This window comes from Urocampus carinirostris, chromosome 8, assembly GCF_059441175.1.
Source record: "Urocampus carinirostris isolate Australia breed hairy pipefish chromosome 8, RoL_Ucar_1.0, whole genome shotgun sequence".
Lineage (NCBI taxonomy): Eukaryota > Metazoa > Chordata > Actinopteri > Syngnathiformes > Syngnathidae > Urocampus > Urocampus carinirostris.
Genome location: NC_142356.1, coordinates 33,204,573 through 33,229,462, shown reverse-complemented (window position 1 = coordinate 33,229,462; position 24,890 = coordinate 33,204,573). Strand labels below are relative to the sequence as shown.

The 24,890-nt window shown below is 38.6% G+C and overlaps 1 protein-coding gene across 1 annotated transcript in view; it reads right to left on the bottom strand.

The window, feature by feature from the left end:
* ogal (O-GlcNAcase like) overlaps positions 1-20,973 on the bottom strand; it is a 37,579-nt gene extending 16,606 nt beyond the window's left edge. The window contains exons 1-13 of the mRNA XM_088342934.1: positions 20,554-20,973; positions 18,678-18,776; positions 18,410-18,571; positions 16,800-18,237; positions 16,671-16,724; positions 14,925-15,579; positions 14,672-14,857; positions 11,617-11,677; positions 11,412-11,533; positions 11,186-11,337; positions 4,559-4,690; positions 4,356-4,407; positions 1,520-1,617 (exon numbers count right to left, since the gene is read on the bottom strand). Coding sequence (XP_088199060.1) covers positions 1,520-1,617; positions 4,356-4,407; positions 4,559-4,690; positions 11,186-11,337; positions 11,412-11,533; positions 11,617-11,677; positions 14,672-14,857; positions 14,925-15,579; positions 16,671-16,724; positions 16,800-18,237; positions 18,410-18,571; positions 18,678-18,776; positions 20,554-20,649 — 3,307 coding nt within the window. The 5' untranslated portion in view covers positions 20,650-20,973. The remainder of the gene's footprint in view (positions 1-1,519; positions 1,618-4,355; positions 4,408-4,558; positions 4,691-11,185; positions 11,338-11,411; positions 11,534-11,616; positions 11,678-14,671; positions 14,858-14,924; positions 15,580-16,670; positions 16,725-16,799; positions 18,238-18,409; positions 18,572-18,677; positions 18,777-20,553) is intronic.
* Between the last annotated feature and the right edge of the window lie 3,917 nt (positions 20,974-24,890).

The window sequence follows — 24,890 nt, the reverse complement described above, 5'->3', positions numbered from 1 at the left end:
TATAAACATATAAAACAATAGGCTGAGTGTCATAGCTTCCAAAAGCATGGAAATGAATGCCCTTGTGCAGGGGTGACCAAACTTTTCAGAAAGCGGGACAAATTTGGTAAGCTAGGAAATGTTTGAGGGCCGACTATTTAGACTGGCATTCTTTGAACAGTGTTTAATAAATTCCCTCTCTGTGAAAGGTTTGCAATGCTTGGCGATCAGCGTCGCGTCCTCATAGCTCGCCTCTGTAGCATTTTCATTTGACTCACAGGGTCTTGTGAAAAAGTGTTGCTGTGCCTTTAAAACATCTTCCAGTTGCTTGACCTTTTTACAGCATCCGTTCCAGTTTGATTTTAGTAGTCAGCATGTTTTGTCTGGCAGTGCCTCTTTATATTCTAATCTTTGAAAACAGCCACAGTCTCTTGACAAATTAGGCAGACCAATTTGTTTTGGATATCGGTGATAAAATACTCCAAATACTTTCCTGGGAGCGGCGGCCCTCACAGTGAACTTTCCTTTTTTTATTTTTTTCGTAAATGCAGTTGGCAAGGTGGCCACACAGCTAATGTCAACATCTGGTGGAGTGGTGATTTTTTGGGGGGTTCATATTTATTCTATACTGCGGTCAACATTACTGGCAGGCCACATATTATTAATTTTGTGAAAGAGGCAGTGGGCCAGTAAACATTTGATCACAGGCCGTAACTGGTCTGTAAATTAACAGTCCCCCTCAAAACAGCCACCACCAATGACTTCAACTTTGAAGCATCCATTGACCAATCCGTAACTCCTGCTAGAATTGTAACTGTTGAAGTGACAAAGGAAATGCGCAGAACAACATAAAGATTGACAAGCGAAAAAGCATTGAAAGGCTTTTTAAAATGTCAGCACACTCTGGATAGAAAGAAAGAAATAGATGTGGTAAAATTGTCGGGCCCTAGATTCTACTCTCCTTCCATTGTGCCATGCAGTCAATCAGTGTTTCTAGAATTATTGGACAATCCAATCACCTGATGGTTGTTCCTGTTTGGGTTCATTAAGTTAGCTTATTATGCAGCATCAACTTAAGCACCTCACTCTAGGCAATTACTTTGAATCCTATTAAGACCCAAATGTATCCACAAGGGACCACAAAGTTTTACTTTGCACACGACTTGAATGCTTTTATTTCTCACTATAAATTTATGTTGCGTAGATTTCTTATTTGTCTTGAACTCCTTACGCTCCTATTTTTGACACTTACTTGACCATTCTTGGTATTGAAAATCAGTGTATTGACACCTTTGGACCTTTGGTCTTTATCATCCCAAGTTGTGTGTATGACGCACTCATTGGGGTAAAGTTCAAACAAAAATCTTTGTCCGGTCAATGCAGAGATGACACTTGTCATCATAATTTATCTCAAACTTGAGAAACGCCCAACAATAATAATACTGGAGATAATAATGTTTGCGGATAAGCGGAAGACAATGGATGGATGGATGGATAATAATGTTTAGTAGTGCGCTCATGTGTGGTGACATGGACTCACCTGCCTCATCAGGGGAATAGAGGTCTCGCCAATACATACGGTGTTTGTAATCGTCTTTAGGGGCGTACAGGTATGTATTCAAACCCCATTTTTCTTCCCTGTGCAACATTGAGATGACAATTACTTCACATTATAGAATATATTGAAAAGCACGCCCTACTTATAAAATTAAATTATATGCATTCATTTCAGCCGCTAGCTGCTTTCACACGACGACTGGCCCTAAAATGTACAAGTTATATGCCCAGTGCAAGCGTACGGTGAATCGAAATAATAACAAAAATAATAATATAATAATAAAGCTTCACTGACCACACAATTTACTGTAATCTATGGCAATGGAGCTCAAATGAAGGTGCAATTAATTTCATTTTTCAGAGAAATATAAGTACAGTATCGAGTATTCAGAAGGCTATTCATTTTTTATATAAGTGGATCCTTTCTTTAGAAATGACATTCACGATGACGTCTACACTGTCAACATTAATTTTTGCTTATGATGGATATATTTTTTGCTAATTTCAAGTATTACTTTCCTTATTTTAATATCAAAACAATATGTTTGATGATTCTTCTGATTTGAACAATTATTCAATACAAGTTTGGAAAAAAACAACACAATTTTACCCATATATTTTACTAGCATTAGATGAATTAACACTAATATGAGAAAATGGTATGCCATATTAGACATTTTTTTCATTTTTAGTCATCTTTTATTTTGCTAAAAACAAAATAGTTTAAAAATACGGTGACATGAAAAATACAGTGTAGGGAGGACATGCAGTAATATTGGGTACAAAAAGTTGTTGTTTTTATGAATTGATTTATTTCTTTAATTATCTAAGTTATTTCTTTAAAGGGAGAGTTTGTAATTTTTGACCACAATATGTTACTGTATTGTCTAGCACAGGGGTTTCCCACATAGTGCTTGTAGGCACCAGGTTGCTCCCTGAGGACAACTGGTGCCGGCGGACCTGTAATTCACTTATCAGTATTGGGTCATTGTGATTTTCTAGTAAAATATTTTTTTTGTGTGTGATTGATTTAGTCTATTTGACCCTACCTCTAATAATTAACCTGATAATACCATTGTAACTACATAGTAATAACATGATAAGTTGTTATTTTAGAAATGCATAGCAAACTGGGTGCTCTTTGCGCCAAATAGTAACAAAAAGTAGCTATCAGTTTGAAAAGGGTTTAGAGACCCCTAGTGCAAAATAAATTCAGTGCTATAAAAGCTCAAGGAATAACGAGAGCAATGCTGATATTGAGAACTGTTTGGTGCCGTATATAAAAAGGACACAGTCTCACCTACAGTTTACAGTTTAAGTGTCACACCAATCGACCCCGTTTTGGCTGTACATCACTTAAACATTCTTTATATGGAAGCTCATTAAATAATGTATGTTCACTGTTGTGACACTTATATGATAAAAACCCACAAAACAAACTATAATTACCCCAAATCACTACCCAAGCATACAGAACAATTTCATGCCTTTCAACCTCCACGGCTCCATGCCCTTACAAACTGTCGTATTTTCCCTTGCAAAATACAAAATAATCTTACACCATATATTTTTTTCAAACGTGTTTATTTATGTAGTTTAACATGTTATATTGTATATGTGTTTCGTTATATCATATATATTGTTAATTAACATTTTGGTGTGAGATACTGAGTTGCTCGACACAAATAAAGTTTCTTATAAAAAAAAGATCAAAAATTAAGTAGCTTGGACGTTCACTGTAGAAGGAAAAAACACATGCAAATATAATTAAGTAGAATAATACATTTTCTTATTCAAATTATTAATTCATTTTCTGCATGAAATTATTGTTGGTAATATACTGATTAAAGGGATAACCACAAACCTGTCTTTTTTCATTTTCTCCTTTCGTATTTCCTTTTTTTCTTAACTTTTTTATAGAACATAATAATTCGTAATATAATGCATCAAAGCAAGTGAACCGTTTGAGAGCCGGCTCTCTTTAATGAGTTGAGTCGAAAAAGCCGGTTGTCTAAAAAGAGACGGACTTCCTTTCACTACACAACTACCACATGAAATTCTATGTTTTTTTAAATCACGCTCGCTTCGTTCGCAACAAAAAAATGATACAGACATAGAGGCTACCGCGGCAAACTCGTTTGACTTGACTGATTTGCCGTTTCGTGATAGTCGGGTGTATAACGGATGATATCCATAATTGACAAATTTGCGTTTTTCCGTACAGATTTTCTTGTACGTCGTACACGTCTTAAAATGCATAATAAACCTACTTTGTACGGTTGACAGGTATGCAATTTGATCTGGAGAGCGTTAGGGGAGGACAGCGCTATCGACAAATCACGCTCCCCTCTCTCACACGCGCCTATTGCACTGAAGGGAAATACATCCATAAATTGTTTTCGTTTTCAGTTTTTTTGACAATTTGACAAAAATGTTCTGCTTTGATCTTGTTTTAAAACCATTATTTTCGGGGAAAAGATGAAGGCCAGATTGAGCCTTGATGATCTTAAGTAACTGTGGGAGGAAGACAAGTTTAAAGTGGTATGTTTTTTGATATGGGACACAGGCTCTGGCATTATTATTATTTTATAAATTTTATGAAATCGTCTAACATCAGATTGAGAAAAATAATGAGCTGAATATTTTGCTTTTGTCTGAGGGGCGGGTTTGGCAGTTTTGCTGAATTGTGTCTTAAAATACATGGCAGGGTTCCCTGTAAAGAAAACAACAGATCAATATATTTTGATATTATGTTTCTTTGTGTCAAAAAGGTTCCTAACCCCTGGGGTAGAATTTAACGTTTGGATCCAATTTTCTACCTTTTGAACAGCTCTATTCTTTGCTCCATCGTCCAGGGTCGACCATAAAATCCTGCAAAAAACGATAGTTATATTTTCAGGTAAATCAATTTTTCCAGTCACCGAGCATACATGTTAACACGCCATACGTATGCATAACAGTGTTTTGTTTACATGCAACCAGGGACCGAGACCGGAACCCCAAACCAGAGTAGAATGCTCACCTTCCACCACACCACCAATAAAACGCTTGGCTCCACTCTGTGCATTCTCCTCGATTTTTTTCGAATTTGCCATTATTGTCTCGAGGAGTAAGTCTTTTTTTTTGCTCAATGTGTCAAATCCTCTCACTGTCAGTCATGGCTTGTTGTCAATAGAGTACTGTACCACTCTTTAATATGTCCTGTTCGCCCACATCCACTTGCGGAGTTGCGTAATCTCGAGCTTGACAGGTTCTAAAGTCTGCTCTTGTAAATGTTTAGAAAAACAAAACACCAACCATGAAGAGATCAGCATAGATCAGTCGTAAGAGACTAGTGGTCTTGCCTGCCGTCGCACGCATGCGCTCAACGTCACCTGCTACCCGGCGAACGTCTTAAAGAGACAGTGATCGCCTTTTAACAAGAACTCAAGCAGGGCTCTCAAACTCGATTTTAGTAGGGGTCTACTGAAAACAGAGTCCGGATTTCAGAAGAAAAGCTATGATACAAACATTTCAATGTTTTCAAATATGTTTATTTTTCACCGGAATTAAGAGGGAAAATATGGGGTGCAGTTTGGGCCATGATTCAGGATTAGCTCTTACTCTAACACCTGAAATGTTCTCATACATGGGAGTGAAAGGCATGTCAAAACGTTACATGTGTACTGGTAAAATACTTTCAGACTCACTGTTCAAAGGTTTGTGCTCTCATACAATGGTAAAACCTGCTCAATTACACCACTGAAATGGTCCCATAAACATATGTCAAAGCTTCCAAAAGCCCTGGTCAAAAGCGCTCGTTCACTTAAGTGAGACACGTTCGTTCATAGTACTGAGAAGCATGCACTGAAGAAAGTGAACTATACACTAAAAGATGTTATACATTTGGCTATAACGGATATTATAAAATTAACTACAAAATAAGTACGTGTAGTCAGTTTGATGCAGTAGAGAGATTCACTGACTGTTTTTCTTCAAGGTTTGAACAATTTTATTGACACTATTAACAGCAAATAAACAATGTGAGGTTTGAACAATTTTTCTCGATAATTTTAGCAGCAATTAAGCATATTCACAATTTGGTTAGGCGTCCTTTGATAACAGAATTCCTATGAATGTTGACGTGAGGCCCTTCGGCGAGGCGGCGGCGCGCCCATGGGAGGAGGAGTCAGCACGCCCATGGGAGGAGCCAGCACGCCCCATGGGGGGTGGCTGATGCCCCGACGTGTCAAAAAGACGAAAGAGAGTGACGGGGGATCAGATCGGAGAACGAGAGATGGGAGGCTCGACGAAGACTAATTAGACTAATTCGACAATAGTTCGGCTTAATTCGATGGAATTCACTTAATACTTTAAGAAAATAAATGTGCCCCCGTGTGAAAATGCCGTCAATCTTTGTTCATGTTCCCATTAAGAAACGAGCATGCATTGTTAGGAGAATAAAGTTTGTGTTTGGTTAATGGAGTCAGATAAGTAATTCGAACAATTTGATAAACGCTATATTTGTTATAATATAGTTTAATTCCTAACAACACATAAACATATGTCAAACACTTTCACACTTGTGATATTTTTTACTTTTTTTATGAGCACAAACAATTCACCAGTGAGTGTGAAAATGTGATATAAATGTGTACGTGTACCGGTATATTTCACCATCATCTAAGCATGAATCTCAGTACTGTGAACTAACGTGCCTCACTTAAGTGAATGAGCGCTTTTGACCAGTGTTTGGAAACGTTTGACAAGAACCCGTGTAAGCTTTTTGACACGGATGTATGAAACCATTCCAGTACTGTAAGTAAAAATATTTGAGTATAAAAACGCAAATCTTTGATCAGCGTGTCTGAAAGGATTTTACCAGTATGTGTATAAGCTTTTGAAAAGTGTTTCCCTTCACTCTTATCCAGAAGAGCATTTCAGGTGCAAATGTGAGAGCCAATCTTGAATTATGGCCCAGAGAGAACCCAATAAAAGAATATACAGTGCATCCGGAAAGTATTCACAGCGCTTCACTTTTTCCACATTTTGTTATGTTACAGCCTCATTCCAAATTGTATTAATTTAATCTCTTATCTCAAAATTCTACACAAAATACTCCATTATGACAATGTGAAAACGTTTTTTTTTTAACTTTTTTTTTTAAATTTATTAAAAATAGAAAACTAAGAAATCACATTTACATAAGTATTCACAGCCGTTGCTTAATACTTTGTTGATCAACCTTTGGCAGCAAATACAGCCTCGAGTCTTTTTGAATATGATCCCACAAGTTTAGCACACCTATCTTTAGGCAGTTTTGCCCATTCTTCTTTGCAATAAGTCTCAAGCTCAATCAGGTTAGATGGGAGACGTTTGTGCACAGCCATTTTCAGATCTCTCCAGAGATGTTCGATCGGATTCAAGTCTGGACTCTGGCTGGGCATTCACGGAGTGGTTCTGAAGCCAATCTTTTGAGATCTTGGCTGTGTGCCTTGGGTCGTTGTCCTGCTGAAAAATGAACCTTTGCCCCAGCCTGAGGTCAAGAGCGCTCTGGAGCAGGTTTTCATCCAGGATATCTCTATATATTGCTGCATTCATTTTTCCTTCTATCCTGACTAGTCTGCCAGTTCCTGCTGCTGAAAAACATCCCCACAGCATGATGCTGCCACCACTATGCTTCACTATAGGGATGGAATGGGCCTGGTGATGAGTGGGGCCTGGTTTCCTCCAAACATGGCGTCTGGCATTCACACCAAAGAGTTCAATCTTTGTCTCATAAGACCAGAGAATTTTGTTTCTCATGGTCTGAAAGTCATTCAGGTGCTTTTTTGGCAAATTCCAGACGGGATTCCATGTTCCTTTTACTAAGGAGTGGCTTTCGTCTGGCCACTCTACCATACAGGCCTGATTGGTGCATTGCTGCAGAGATGGTTGTCCTTCTGGAAGGCTCTCCTCTCTCCACAGAGGAACTCTGGAGCTCTAACACAGTGACCATCGGGTTCTTGGTCACCTTCATGACTAAGGACCTTCTTCCCCAATCGCTCAGTTTAGAAGGCCGGCCAGCTCTAGGAAGAGTCCTGGTGGTTCCAAATGTCTTCCATTTACGAATAATGGAGGCCACTGTGCTCATTGGGACCTTCAAAGCAGCAGAAATTTGTCTGTATCCTTCCCCAGATTTGTGCCTCAAGACAATCCTGTCTTGCAGGTCTACAGACAGTTCAATGGCCTTCATGCTTGGTGTTTGTGCTCTGACATGCACACTCAACTGTGGGACCTTATATAGACAGGTGTGTGCCTTTCCAAATCATGTCCAATCAACTGAATTTAATGCAGGTGGACTCCAATTAAGCTGTAGAAAGGGCTCAAGGATGATCAGTGGAAAAAAGATCCACCTGAGCTCAATTTTGAGCTTCATGGCAAAGGCTCTGAATACTTATGTAAATGTGATTTCTTAGTTTTCTATTTTTAATAAATTCAAAAAAAGTAAAAAAAAAAAACTTTTTCACATTGTCATAATGGAGTATTTTGTGTAGAATGTTGAGAGAAGAGATTAATTTAATACAATTTGGAATGAGGCTGTAACATAACAAAATGTGGAAAAAGTGAAGCGCTGTGAATACTTTCCGGATGCACTGTACATATTTGAAATAAATAAGAAAATGAATCAACCAGGAATAAAAAAATACAGGGACCATGAAAGACTAAAGAAACCTTATTTAGTTGCAGACTAGAAACAAATATTTTATTCAGTTAAAGAACTGTAAGTACGGGCAATATTAAAAATTAACTTTATGAACATGAATGTACAACTGCCCACCGAGTGTTCTTGTAATTCAGGGCTATACAAAAACATGGTTCGGCTTGATCATGAACTGTTCTGAACATTTTTTTATGACTCAAGATCATCTCAGGGGATATAGAAAAACTTCTCTAGGGCTGTATGTGACCCACAAGCCTGGACTTTGACAAAATGTTGAGCGAAAATGTTCCTGGTTGGGATAAAAAGTTTTAAAATACTTTCCAAAATATTCTCGCCCTGAACACATTTCTTGCTAGATAATTTTTCTGGAAGGATTAACCTGCCAATAGTGAAGTACAAATTGCAATTTCAGGCTTCTTTGAGGTTTTTTTTTCCTTTTCTCAAATGATGTGTTCGAATTTGTTAGTTCAAGGACAAAAAAAATTACTGATTGCAACAATATTCCCATAATCGTACATCAACTAAAGGGTTGATGTCCAAAAAGGGGTGTCTTCAATAAAGTCCCTCTTATTGTGTTGCCTTCCATAGACGGTCTCATCTGAATTGGATGAGTTGAGATTGCGGTTTTTACTTTCATTTCATGATATAACAATCAATTCTCTGTAGATAGCTTATTTCTAGAAGCTAGTATCTGGCTGGTCAGTACTCACATAATGTTGACAAGTCTGCTTTATTACCATAATTTTACTTCTGGGAGAGCGAATATAAATTGACCTACCTGTCGCATGTGATATAAAAAAACTCTGTAATTGTGTCAAAAAAAAAATGGAAAATGGTACTGCTGACGACGTAAAACGAAATTCAAGCAGAAGCGGTCCTAAAACCTCACTAATTAAATGGATGAAAGAATTGCAAAGCCATTATCAAATGCTAGAGAATACTGGATGATCAAATGTAACATCCTTCCTTAGATGGATTTTTAGCAAACATGATCACCTAATTCTGAAATTCAACAAATTAATTGCTGCAAACAGATATAAAGTTTAAACTTAGACACTTAAAATAAAGAAAAGACATCAATGGATTCTGAACTTTCAAGGGGAAACAGGGAGAGGGGCCTTCAGATAAGAATTCCATTCCCAGTTTCTAACAAAACCTAATGGAAAAAACAAGATCTGGAGGTCAAACCCAAAACGTTTATTTGACGTTAGATATAAACATTTATTGTTATGAAATGCAAAAAAAAATAGGACATTTAAGCATAACACATAAAAAGAGCATAAATCGAGAATGTGCTGACAGAACGAAAAAATCCTGAATACAAATTTTGAACAGCGTCACAAAAACAGGTACGGCTAATTATTTTTGTTAACAATCATACAAAATATATTTTTGTAAACTCTTGAAAACATTTAATTCAAAGCGGTTCCATGAGAGAAATTGCCCAAATATAAAACTGCCCACTTCCTCCTCTGCCTACACACTTGCAAAAATGATTTCACAGAGCAGCAAGAGAGCAAAGTGGAACTTGAATGTGATCCGAAAAATAATGGCCATTGGCTTGCACTGTACATTTAATTGATCTGAAAATATGACTCAAATGATTTTATAATTAAATAGCTCTGCCCTTCGCAGTAATGTACCCATAGGGAGATGTTCGAGTGGTAATTGGTCAAATAAAAAAAGCTTTTGGGGGGCAATTTGTCACATAAAGAAGCTTTACAAGCAAATACTTTATTAGAGTAACTCTAAAATGAGTGCTTGAAATCGGGCAATTAACATGACCGCATATTTGCATGTGAGGTCTGTGAGGAATTGCAAGGGAGTGAACATGCAGGAATTTGCTACATTAACGCGAGCAACAAGCTCTGAGGTGTGTGATCTTCATTTCTTGCCTCTGCAGTGCTACCTCAGTCCTCTTTGGGCTTGTTTTAGTAACGAGTCAAAGTCAAGCTCCCGAAATCTGCTCTTGGCTGGAGACGGCTCAGCGTCCACTTTTGCATCTGAGGAACACATTTTAGAATTTTATTTGTCTTTGCTATTGATAACAGAACAAACATGCTTTTCAACAAGAGTAGACAAAGCAGTCTATGGTAACCAATAGAAACATGTAACCAAGACATTAAAAAAAATAACAAATTAGATTAAAATTTACAAGGTACTGCTTGGAGACCGGACTCTGGAATGATAGTGCAATAAAATATAGAGTTATAACGTTTAGCAGCAATATATTTTGCAAATAAAACAATAAGACCTAAATTCACATTTTTCTGTACAATACCCCTTTTCGATACAATTGGCAAGAATCACATTTTTACAGTCTTTAACGCTTCTTTCATGTATTACCGCGGTATCACATTTAAGACCCTTTATCAGCATACACAAAGCAAATGAATACATCATTAAGCTATTTTTTTCCCTAAGGGCAGGCCCCTGTACCAATTTTCTCGAAGAAATGCAGCCCGCAACTCAAATTTACTGGCCCCTGTCTTAAAAAGAACTGTAGCGCCTACCAGAGGCCAACCAGGTGGTGGCCAAAGTGTAAGGAGTCTTTTTAACGCTTTTGGGTCTGTTGCGGTTTCGCAAGCCAAGATGTCCCTTAGTCTGGGAAGAGAGCAGCCAATGATTTTCTGAGCTGCGTTGTTTCATCTTTATTAATATGTTAAGGGTTTAAACTGACGGCGGCCAGATATAAGTTAAAGAAATTCAACACAATGCCTAAACAAAAACAGTAGTTGTACGTTTACATTCAAAAGGACTTTGGGTTTTAATCTACCGAAAATTTTGACTACAAATGTGCACATATAATAATAATAATAATAATAATAATTTCCTTGTATTGTCATTCTGTGTAACAATGTACACAGAACGAAATGTCGATATCATCAGAGCAATGCCATAAATCACAACAGATGTCTATATAAAACAAAACAGCGGCTTCGAACTAAGAGTACCAAGCTCACTCACCAAGATCTGCATAGTCTGAATTACAAAACTGTCTTCTTCCTCCAAAGCAGATGTCGAAGGGCAGCTCATCAGGCCTTCTCAGTTTTCCACCGTTGTCAATCGCCGCAAAAGCGTCATCCGTGTGGTAGAAAGTGACAAAGCCATAATGGTCACTTAAAGAAGAAAAATAAAACTGTTTTTCACATGACTTTTTATCTATAAAAGTGAAATATGTTCGGGAATTTACCCTTCATCTCTAAAGTGCAGCGACACGCATTCAACTTCTCCAAAATGAGAAAAGCGCTCTCTTAGTTCATCGTGCGTCATAGAACCACGGATGCGGCCCACGTAAACAACCCTTCGCTCATCCTTCAGAAAACAAAGTTACATACAAGTTGGACAACAAAGAATTACTATGATGTCAGCTGACATAATGTCGTTTGAGGACTTACAATGGCTTTAAGCTTCTGAAGTCTGGCCTTGTGTTCCCTTTTGAACTTCCAGGACTCTCTGCTGATGATAAGATTACATTTTAGATATGCAAATATCATATTTCTATTACAATCAAAAAACTCAGGTATTTCAGAGTAAAAGCCGTTTCTTGGTCAATTTTTGCTTTGTGCGAATCAATGACAGATCTTGCTAATTTCAGATGCAGATTTAAAAACAAAGTTCTAAAAAGTTAGAGTAGGGTATATTTTTAACAGGTTTCAATGTGATTCCCAATACAGTATTCCCTCGCTATTGTGATACCCTTATATACAAGTGTGGCGTGAGTCTCATCTCATCTCATTATCTGCACCGCTTATCCTCAGTAGGTTCGCGGGGGTGCTGGAGCCCATCCCAGCAATCATCGGGCAGTGGGCAGGGGACACCCTGGACTGGTTGCCAGCCAATCGCACGGCACCTGGCGTGAGTCACATCCGCCCAAATAAGATCAGTGAAAGGACTCAAGAAGAGTGGTTTACACAGCCTCATTTCAGCACAAATTTTCTTCATTTTACAGGTTGGTCTGTTCTTTATAAACTAATGATTCACAGCATAGGTATTGGCATGTGTGGAGCAATACTTCTTACTGTTTGATTATTGAGAATGAGTGCCCTATTTTGAATTTCCAAAGTAAAAGAAACCTTGATCGGTTTATTGGGGAGGGGAAAAAAAAAAAAAAAAAAAAAAAAAAAAAAGAGTTCACCAAGTAGCCAGTTCAGTTTCACCCCTTTGATAAAGTGTACTTTTATCTTTATGTGTTACTTTGAATTTGAGAGTTGAAAGAGTAATTATGGATGAGTGTGCACTTTGTCATTTTATTGAATACTTGTAATGGGATCAAATGCAATATATGAACACATGTGGAACTTTACAAAATGAATTTGTTTATTTTGTTTGTGGCTACATTGTTTGGATTTTTGACTTGTCTATGGATAATGTTCTTTGAGTATTGTAAACAAAATCAGATCAGTGAATGGGTTCAAAAAGAGTAGTTCACACAGCCTCATTTCAGCACAACTGTCATTATTTTACAGTAATGTTTTTATGAATAAAATTACTAAATTTTGTGCAGGCTTGGGGAGTAACGGAATACATGTAACGGCAAAAATGATGTTGGCAAGCGGTTTGGATTTATTTTCATTTTGTTTCTGTCGCATTTTATGTTAGTTTTGCTGGAGATCAAAGCCAGGAAGAAAGCTTACCACATGTTGTGAGTCATAATTGTATTAATGTGTAGTTTATTTTGTCTTTTATTAGCATATTTGGTATTGGAGTAATCCAAAAGTAATTGAAAGTAATCAAGTTAAAGTAACCCTACCCAACCCTGGTTATGTGGTAGCCAAGGTAAACTGGGACTCTTACAACAATAACGTGGTTAACTTCACAGATTTGCATCATCCATTATGTCCTGCATTCCAATTGGTAAAACAGTCTCCCCACTTACTCTTTTTTGACGTTAGTTATTTATAAAAACAATAACCATAAGCTGCAACTTTCCCCCAAGTTTTCAACCCAGCGGCTTATGAAACAACAATGCAGCAAATTTATGCTTTTTTCTCTAACGGCTGACAGGGGCCCCAGAGCAGTATAGGTTAGAGTGAGACATGTGGAATGTGTGTGTCGAGGAACAGTCAAGTTTAATGTAACTGCGCTTTGTGCATGAATACAACAAGAGTGAACAGACCCTCATGCAAAATTTGTCACCGAAAGGGGAGTGCTAACTACCATTTGGAAATAATTTCACGAGTCGTTATTTGTAAACAGAAATAATGTGGCAAAATGAACGAAACGTCTGACAAAGCAGAAATATTTTAGTTGGATTCTTGTTCGGTTTACACGGTTTGATTCTATGGATTGGCCTTGATGTAACGAAGCCGTTCGCGCGGACATTCAAATAAGTTGAAGACTAATACAAAAAATGCCAGCTCGGTAGCCTAGATGGTAGGGCGCCCGCTCCGAGACTGGGAGGTCGCTGGTTCAAGCCTCGGCCGAGTCATACAACATTGGTACTCATTGCCTCCCTGCTTGGCGCTCGGCATTGAGGGTTGGAACCTAATGACTCCCAACACAGCAGTTGGGTCTAAAAACCCGGCGCCGATAGAAGGCGACGCGTCACGTCGAGAGGTTCGCGTGTCAAAATGATTTCCTGTATATATCATTTTTTATGGTTTATACTGGCTGAATAAATAAATACAATACAAATACAATAATGTTGAGTTATCTCGGGTTTCAATGTGGGCACATGCAGCTTATTGACAGGTGCAGCTTATGTAGGTACAAAAATGTTTTTTTCCTTTAAAAATGTACTGGTTGCGGCTTATAATGTTTAACAAATTCCAGTAAAAGGTTTTTTTTTTCTTGGATAACTACTTGGGAATTGATATTGGTACTAAACTGCACCAATTTCTGTACATTTGTGTAGTGTTTTTAGGCAATAAATATTATTTTCAACTGTTTTGAATTAATAAGTAAAAAATTCTAAATTGTTAAAATTAGTGTGTATATTTCTAAACGTACCTCACAAGCCATTGATAATGGAGTTACAAAAATCAAAGTTAGAATTTGAATTATTCTTTTGCTATGAATACAACAAGAAACAAAAGTTAATATTACTAAAAACATTCCTCCATTTTGGTCATAGATAGGCATGGTTAAATACTGTTTTGAAAAGACTCTTCATTCATCCATTTACGAAGGCATTTATGTACAAAAGGGTCAAAAAGTTAGACCTAATAAAGCCAGTTGGATCACAGTAATACTGTTATTTTTGTTTTATTCAATATAGCAGTTTGTAAATAAATTAATTAATAAATGAATGAATAAATAAAAACATTGTATTTTTTGTTTCGGGCTGGACTGTAATGGATTAATGTCATTTGAATTCATAACACTGAGGGAAATCTTGTTAAATTGACCAACATGGACATTACATGTATAGTAAGGTAATGGTTTAAACATGTGCTTGCATCGTCAATTTAGCTTGTATAACTAAAAACACCACTTCATTTGTAGACTAACCTGTAGACATTTCTCCTGCGCATAGCAAATGTTGGCGAGGATGGCGATGGAGACCGAGACCAGGATCGGGATCTGTTCCGTCTAAAACTCGTACAAGTTAGCTTTTGCTGTTGAGGTGGGGATCCGGAGATGGGCCGCGAAGGGGACGAAGACCAAGACCGGCTTCTAGAACGCTCACGATGGGGCCTGGATGCAAAGAACAATTGAACAAAAATGCTAAAGAGAGAAATGTACAGGGCAGAAAATCAATTACCTTCGTCTTTTCGGGGAGCAGGATGTCGAGCTGGACGACGATGATGATGAAGAAAACCTGTCAGACTGTGGGGATCTTCTCAGGTATCTCCTCTTCTCTCGTCCTCTACTTGGAGGACTTGGTGGAGGTGTAAGTGGGGTACAAGAAGGGTTTGGGTCTTCCCATGCAGATGAATATGACTGCAATTTCTCTTCAGCTTTGACAGAAGAATCACATTTCCTGATACAGTCTTGACTGCATTTAACCAAAGATGAGGTTTCCTCTACTTTATAAGTGTTCTTGAAAAGACAAGGGGAAGCTCCTGTTTTCATAGAATCATTAGGTAAACAATAATCATGATCTGCAGACACGAATGACTGCATATGAGCAGAAGCCGTGAGCTCCGAGTCATTACTTTTCCTGGAAGGCAAAGGATCAATGATCTGAATACCCTTCGATGGTGCAATTTTTCTTCTCATAGTGACAAGGTCCTCGCTGTCCAGAATGACCTCAGCGCCGACCGCCTCGGCTAGAAGGTTTTCCAACTTTCTTTGACACTCGAGGTCATTTCTTGTGCATTTTGGTATTTTTGAGAACATAGATCTGCCAGCTTTGTGTTCCGTAGTCGGATTTGAAGGGATAGCTTCTGAGAAGACTGTCGGCTCACCCTCTTCCGCTGAAGGGGAGACAAAACGCAACGGGTTATGCTCGGAAAATTATTTCTATAATGAAGGAGTTTGTAAGTATAATTTTTAGTTAATGATAACCGGGACATATAGATGTGCTTCCATTGTGTTCTGTCCTTCATGTGTGTTTGGACAAATATCAATGGAATCAAATTTAGGATTTATTTGGTCTACAGTAACTGCTAGCAACTGGAGTTTTTACACAATTTCTGTTACTTATATTTAATGGTCATTGTGTATTGTCTCTTGATGCCCTTGTAAGGCAGGGGGATTATGTGCGACAATTCCTCAAAGTTCACTCATTTTCCTAATGCGGAGGTTTTTGTTTTTTCCTTGTACTCATAAAGGTTTCAAATCCGGGCAGGATGTAATGGTGGTCTGTGCAGTGCCTTTGTAATTTTTTTTATTAAAGGCTATACAATATATGTGACTTGACTTCACTGTTGTTCAATGGAGAGAACACGCGAAAGTTTCTTGAGGAGTGTTAACATGATGCTGATGAGATCCAAGTAATAATGCGGTTTAGCAAATACATTGAATTCATTTGCCATTTAAAAATACTTTAGACATGGGAAAAAATCTGAAATAGAGGGAATATCACAGTTCAGTTTTAATTACTCTAAAACAGTGTTGATAATTGAAAACTTTTGTATATGTGGCACAATTGAGGGTAGGGTAGTTTACCAAATATAGTTATAATAGACACCAAGACGTAATTCCTGTTAGGCAAAAGATATGAACCTATTTTTTGCACAGAGTTAAATTTGTCTGAACATTTTGCACGGGATGCATTTTGTCAATTGTTTGAATTAATTTTTGACAATTAAAATTGTTATGTCAGGAGTGACCAATGAAAATCCCGATTTCAATTTCTACATCTTCCAAACCTCGTAAGAAGGTCAATGGATTTTCTTCAGTAGACATTTCCATAGTCTATTGTGACTCACAATGCTAAACTCAAAATCAAATGTGGGATCATGTTTCAAAGGACATGACACGGATTGTCCACATTCATAAATAAAATATTATAAAAAATAACCAAATAGCTTTACAATCAATACACAATATTCTGGTGAATCACCTTGTTTCTCCTCAAACTGCTCCAACAAGCTGGTCAGATCACATGCTTGAATCCCTTGAAGAGAGTAAACAGAAAACAAGTCAATAATTCACAATATAATACAGGGATGAAAATTTTTGAAGTCCGTACCTGAACCGGCTGCAGTACTTTGCACGCTGTGACTATGTCGAAGTAATGGTAGCGGTTTCTCAGAAAATTCTAGACCCTTTGGTGACGCTTCCCTGGAATCCTGCGCTTGCTCACATGTAGCTGACTGAAATTTTGGCTCAAGTGTGAAACTTCGAGGTTTCCTGCATTCTGAACTGAATTTGCCATGGTGTGTGCTTGGTAATTGGCCCACAATTTCCTGAATTAAATGGGGTTCAACAGTGGACATTGGTGATAAGTGACAATTTGCTGGGGTGACTGTCTTATTTACTGGTAAGTGAATGATGGCAGGGTTTGGGGGATCAGTGCCGAGTAGTGCCTTCTTTTTTATTGGACTTTTCTTTCTTAGTGCCTTTTTAACAGGGCTGCTCATGTGCTCATAATTGAACTTTGTGCCATGCAGCAAAGTGCATCTGGATTCGTATAGAGAAGATTTAATTCTGTGATGCCGGCCAGCAAGGAATGGCTTTGCATCTACTAGTCCAGAAGAATGACAAAATGATGCATGGGCAGTAACTGTTTGGGGTGTACAGGACCTTATGGTAGGCTTTTCTAATAGATGGAGTGAAGACGTTTTCTCACAAAGGTTTTTCCTCTGCCCTAGCGAACAGAGAATTGGGGTCAGCTCTCTTGGAGGAAGGGGAACTGAAGGCCACCTGGTGGTGTTACTACTCTGTTTTTCAACCATAGGTTGTTGTTTCTGTCGTAGCAGTCTGTACTCTTGGAGGCTTAGCGATTTGCCTTTTACTTGACCTTTTTGGGGTGGATCATCAGCCTTGTCATTAATGTCTAGTGAAACAGAGTCCTTTGGCGTGCTTTCAATTAGAAAATCAGCTTGAGTATTAGGAGCATACACAGAAGCCACACTGGGGAGTGTCTTCTCGTCAACTTCATCTTCTACACACAGATCAAATGAAGCCACTTGAACTGGGCCAAAACTGACTTTTTTCCTTGTCCTTGGGAACTGACATCTGGATGATTTATCAGTGAGTAATGCACTTTTCAGCGGTGTACTCTTCTGCTTTTTTGCAACCCCATCTTCTTCCTCCTTCATTGGCGTATCATCGTCAGATACAACATTTACATCTTCATCACTATCTTCGTTTGGCTTCTGATATTTCCATACTTCTCCCTGGGAGAACATTGGGCTTTTCTTCTGCAGTTCTGCTGTGCTCAAGTCGTCCTGCCCATCTTCCTCGACATGCACCTTGAGGCTATAAGGGTGCATTAGTTTCACCAGGTTGACCAGAGAAGATGAAGTGAAAACGTTCACTTTTGTGTCTGCTTTCTTATGTTGTCCTTGAAACAATGTCTGACTCCGTTGTCGGAAAACAGGCTGAACTCTAACTACTTTGCTCTTGTCTTTTCTGGTGTCATGTTTGACCCTCGGCCCAAGTTTTGCAGTAAAAGATATTTCATCCTAAGGAGAGATGGACAAATATTTGATACATTTACTCAGTATGAATCAGGATACAAACATTTGAACATATGTGATTTGATTGAACAAAGACCAACCCAATTGCACTACTGTCATTTTGGTTAGTTGTTTGGTTCGTATCCCCAACCCAACTGAAAATAACAATTGTACTTACAGCATTACTGCAGTTGACAAAGTCCTGACAGTTGAGGAGCTTAGTATCTGGCACACTGTCAAAGGGAGAAAGCGTGCTTCCCACATCATCCTCAACACACTCTAACATCTGACTCAGAGCCGACAGCAAAGTCTCATCCTCCACCTCTGCTTGTCTTGTGTCCTGTAATGTGCAACAAATACTATTTGGCCTATACACACATAGCTAGAACACACGAACATGAAAGATTGATTCACAAAATACTGCCGTTTCTGGCTTGCACTCTGACCTCCGATGAAACAGCGGTGTCCTCAAACATGGCCAAAATGGAGTATTCCATACTGGACTGTGTGGCCTCTTCACTCATGTTGACTCCACATGGGACAATCTGCAGAAATTGGGACAAAAACGTGAATCCGCAACTTACTCCACATTCTTAAAAACGAATAAGTCACAATATACTCCCAATGAAGATCATAAAGCTTAAATGATCAGATGAAAATAAACAGGATTGAATGTTCTGACTGCAGTTACAAAAAAACAAAAAAACAGTAGAATTCTATCAAAGTTTTCCTTGGTTAGATTCCCAACAACCACACGTGGATTCTGACCAGGACTGGTAAGCTTTTGTGGTAGAAGCCGTCTTTCAAGCGTGGCACGCAACTTTCTCCCTGTCACCGTGATCTGATCCCAATTAACAGCGAAAAAAAGAGGGATTATCGTTAACGAATTAAAGAGGAGGTAAATATATTGGAATTTTAAAAATATTTGTTTTGAAATACCAGACATATTTTGCACAGGTAAGGGGACTTAATGTGCTAATGACATCGTTCTAGAGAGACATTGTATTGAGCATCTATAATTAGCAGTACTGTATCATGCAGTAAATACCTGAAAGAGAAATCTATATTGAGACCTGACAAATGTTTATTGCACTAATTAAAAGAGACGATTCAAGTCACATTTATTTATATAGCCTTAAATCACAAAAATGTCTCCATTATTAATTTACACCATTACCTGATCTTAAACCAACATGCGGGCAAGGAAAAACTCAAAACCTCATTGCGATGCAGTGTTATTATAACTTGGGCCAGTTTCCAAGCACTATGTTGTACATCTTGTTTGCCTATTTATTTCTGACACCTTATTTTTCTCTTAAGCCATTACATGGTTATTACAGGTTTACCCTGGAGTGCCTTGTCTAATCTTGTTGCCTATAATGATTCACCAAATTGATTTCAATGTCAAGTCATTTTTATTTGTATAGCCCTTAATCACAATACATCTCAAAGGGCTGCACAAACGACAGACTATTATTTCACTATCCCCTGATCTAAAACCTACATGAGGGCAAAATCTCAGCATAAGGAAAATGAATGACAATAAAGACCATTCAGTTCTATTCATTACAGTATTACAGTAAACCTTAACAAATTGCAAAATCTAGATTGACATATTTTCAAGAAGTTATATTTCCCCTAAATGTTTTAGAAAGCAAGTGAGCATGATACAATAATACCAAAAGTAAGAGAGATAAAGCATCCATAATGCCAAGGGGTTCACCATAAACCGAATCATAATCGACAAAGGTATTGGTCATTTCTCATGCGCAGTAAAACTGGCCGACTCTGCATATTGCCGGAAGTCTGTAGACCACAATGCCAAACCAAGTCAAGTCAAGTTTATTTGTATATCCTTTAATCACAAAATCTCAACTTGAGAAGGGACCGCACATGAGGTAATCATAACCAAACTAAATGTGCTGTCACTGCAAAAAATTGGCTATTTATGGAGTAAATGTGTGCACTTTGAACACTGAGACGCAATTAAAAAAACAACGAACCTTATCAGCCTCAGTGTTAAGAGAACAAGTTGTACTATGCGCCTAACCATGTGCAGTCAGGTAACATGATACAACAGAGTCTGTAACAATAAATAAATCCAAGATGTTTAGTATCTGCGTGTCAATTGTACGTAATCGAAAACTGTCGAAGGCCCAAAACCTGTTCTACGTCGAAGATCGCGATCCTTCATTCAAGCCCGACATAGCCACGTGTCGCCAAGCACACATGTGCCGGTAGAAAAACCGTCTCTACGACCCAGAAAACACACACCATAGTCACATTTCTTCACTGTACTAGCTTAAATAGTAAATGCAATACCTGGCAAGGGCTTGTGTCGCCCGGAAAATCGTCGTTGTGGGCATTTAAAGTCCCGTCTATGGGTCTCCACTGCGCCGCCATCTTGCCGATCCACATGGTCGACTTGGCAAGAGTTGACACGTGGTCACCGGTAGCCCGCGAACAAAATTGCTGATCTGAGAACAGTTTTTTGCTTTACAGCACATTTGGAATCCCACGTTAACCCATTCGGCTGTCAGATCCGAGGTCGAAAATTCCTTTACGCTGGCAATATACTACTTTCTGTGGAATGGGGACGTTTTATTACCGATTCATGTTTTAAACTACGTTTTTTAGTAGCTGGCACATTTGCATTTCAGTTAAGTATCAAAATGACCAAGTGCAGGCATTTTTTTGATAAACAGGCAAGGGTGATTGCACCACTCTGACATCTAGTGTTAAATTGACGACGTGGCATTAACATTCTCAAACCTCCACCTGTGCTAGACATTTTTTGTACCAAAAACTTCAAACCTGTAGGGTTCAAAATATCTGCAATAGACTCCAAATGCTGTTTGATTACCTCATAACAACATAATGATAAGGATCACATGTTTTGTTTTTATTTTTCCTTTTACCCAATTATGTGCTTTCATTCGATTGACTGTCTAGATTCGAGCAAGCTTCGCATGATAAAACTAAGAACTTCTGATGTTTAGAAATGTTTGCTGTCAAAATAATTCACCAATATGTTGGGATGCATTTTTTAAATACTATTATAATAATACCCTAATGAGGATAAGCGGTACGGCTAACGACTATTATAATAATAACAATTCGAATGGTGACAATCACATTTTTTTTCTTTTCTTGTACCCAATATGCTCGTTCATTCTTTTGTTTGTCTCCATACTTACAAAATTGCTTTCCAAAGAAACAACGTAATAACAAGTTGTTAGACTGATATAATTTGAAATTCTGGTGTGGGAAATTTTGATGTATTTCATCATTTCATTGCATTCCTATTACAATAATAAACCGCTTATTAAGTTTAACAAAACGTTCCGAATTTGAGTGATCTCAAGGATTAAAGAAATAATAATCGAAATATACACGATAAATTATCCTTAGTATTTGACATTCAATGATAGTTGAGGCACATAATGTGAGGTGCGTCATAATGACAGAAACAGGGCACTAAGTGTCGCGGTAGTTTGTGCGAGAGTGTGCATGTGCGCGGGGAAGTGGGGTTAGTTCAAATGTTCCATCCATCCATTATCTGCTCCGCTTATCCTTAGTAGGGTTGCGGGGGTGCTGCAGCCCATCTCAGCTGTCCGTGGGCAGGGGACAACCTGAATAGGTTGCCAGCTAGCTGCAGGAGTTCAAGTGTTGTTTTCCAATAAATCGGTTCTTACTTTGTCACTCTTCAATTAATAGATCAAACAGAGCAGTGGTTTTAGTTTGAACAATTTTTATTGACTTTTTAACAGCAAATGAACAATGTGAGGTTTGAACAATTTTTCTCGACGTTTTTAACAGCAATTAAACACATTCACAATTTCATTATATCATATTCTAACAATATGAAGTTTTATCGACACTTTTAACAGCAATTAAATACATTCACAATTTCATTATACCATATTCTAACAATATGAGGTTTGAACAATTTTTATCGACACTTTTAACAGCAATTAACCAATGTGTAAAGGGCAATACTATTGTGCAGGGGCACAGCTTTGTCTTCTCAAGTGGGATTTCTTCCCACCCTCCCAAGCAGCATCCTCCAGTCCACTGCCCGGGATGCTCAAATGGGTAAAAATGAGGAACGCTTCACGAATTTGCGTGACATCCTTGCGCAGAGCAGTGCGCCACGCCTCCCATAGTTACAGTATCTATGTATCTCATGCGGATCAAACAGGGCTGCCGAAACAACAGAGAGACACTCTTTAGTCGCTATTCTTGATAGCATAGCCATAAAATTCCTTCCTTATTATACAAATGTATCCCAAACGATGGTAGAAAAGGCTCTCAATTATTGTATACAAAGTTAAATTCATGGCATCAAGCTCTCCAAAGACGCTAATAACCTCGTAATGTTGGCGACCAATGAGATAGCCATCGTCCCCATAGCAACTTCACATAGAAATTCATTCAGATTTGTCAGCTCTAACGGACTCTTACAGCAAATGTAAAGCAGGGTATGTACACTTTGTTTTTCCCTCTAAGAGGCCTTAAGGAGTTTTAGATATGTCACCTCACTCTTCGAATCTAATATTGTAAAATAATCCGGTTCCCATCAATCATCTTTACGTTGAGTTGAACAGTGGGGTGGGGGGACACCATGCTTTTAACCACTTCAAACACCTCTGCAAATTAGTATTTGGCGGAGGAAAAGGCACGAACCTCACCCGACCAATCGTCCCGGATACCTCTGATCAATGCTACAAGTACCCCAGACACATCGTCGATCCATTTTTGATACAAAACATCACTTACTAATGCTTCAGGTCACAAAGCTACTCCGAGAACGAAATAAATCCGTAAGCAGAGGTACCACTGTGGGCGGCACGGCGACTGGGTGGTTAGCGCACAGCCCCACGGTGCGGAGGTTCAGGGTTCAAACCGCAGCCTCCCCGTGTGAAGTTTTCATGTTGTACCCGTGCCTGCGTGGGTTTCCTCCAGGCACTCTTGGTTTCCTTCCACACTCCAAAAACAAGCATGTCCGGTTAATTGGCTGGTTCAAATTGTCCCTAGGTGTGAATGAGCAAGTGCGTTGTCTGTGTCTGTGTGCCCTGCGACTGACTGGCAACTAGTTCAGGGTGTCCTCTGCCCGCTGATCAAAGACGGCTGGGATGGGCACCAGCACCCCCGCGACCTTACTGAGGATAAGCGGTGCGGATAATGAATGGATGCAAGGTACCACTGTAAAAGCGTAGATCACATGTGATACAAAGATGGACAACCATCGGCTGTCGTCATCCTCACGTTCTGATTGGCTGAGATCAAGCGCTGTCGGATCTATTGATATGCTGTACGAGGAGCAGTCCATAACTCTTACTAAATGACACGCTACAACAGGTTGCCTAAAATAATTACATTCTAGGGTACCCAAAATATACAGGACTAAATAAAGGGACATTGTGTATTATTTAACGCATCTTGGTGATAGTAAAAAAAAAACATTCCATTCATTAAAAAAAACAAGATTCATTTTAATAATAAGAAAACACATATACACGTTCATTTTTTAAAAAATAATCCTAGGTCAAAACATTTACATTTATCTTACATAACATGAGCCTCACCTTAGGAGCAGAGCAGCGCAGTGGTTAGCGCGTGTGCGGCACAGTTCTGAGGTCATGAGATCGAATGTTGCTGTGTGGAGTTTGCATGTTCTCCCTGTGGTTGCGTGGGTTTCCTCCGGGCACTCTGGTTTCCTTCCACATTCCAAAAACAAGCATGTCAGGTTAAATGGCTGGTTCCAATTCTCCCTAGGTGTGAATGAGCGAGTGAGTTGTCTGTCCCTGTGTTCCTTAAGACTGGTTGGCAACCAGTTCAAGGTGTCCCCTGCCCACATCCCGAAGATAGCTGGGATGGGCTCCAGCACCCCTGCGACCCTACTGAGGATAAGCGGTGCAGATAATGGATGGAGCCTCACCTAGAGTTGGCCTACCTAATTGTCGCCATCCTTCTGCTACGGGTACTCCCAAATACCTTGTAAAAGGATAGGCACAAAAATAAGAAAAAAATGTACGATTTGAGTCTCTGCAGTTTGTACTATTTTCTGTGCTTTGTAGCACTTGTTTTCGTTTGCACTCTTCAATACAGCGACATCTAGTGGTCGAATTATACACAGTGCCTCTCTAAAATAATTCCTTATTGAATAGCAAAGTGACTAGATTTGAAATGTTTTTTTTTCTTCTTGTATTTCAGGATTTGGGGATTTAATATATTCCAATACTGTATATGATATTATAATCGTATTAAAGGATCCATTCAAGATGTTCGCTATGAATTGATCTGTATAGTTGAACACATTTTACTTGAACTGTGGAGCAGTTCTTAGTTTTTCCGCTGGATGTCAGTATTTAAACCCTGTCGAGCTGCTGGTACCCTTTTCTATTAGAAGAGGTTTGAAGCTGATCATTTTTATCATGAGCTGATTGCCCCGCGACCTATCCAATGAAAATACCAACCTGATAGTGTCTACATAATAAATTCAATGCATAACAAAGCAATTTTTTTCGTCTTCTTTGGTTTGGCCTGATATTCTGCTTTATCATCTCGTTTTTCATAGAGGGCGATGCACGTGTCTGGCCTGTTATCTTTTGCATACCAGCAAGGATTCGACCTTTCTTTTTTCTGAATGTCCAGTT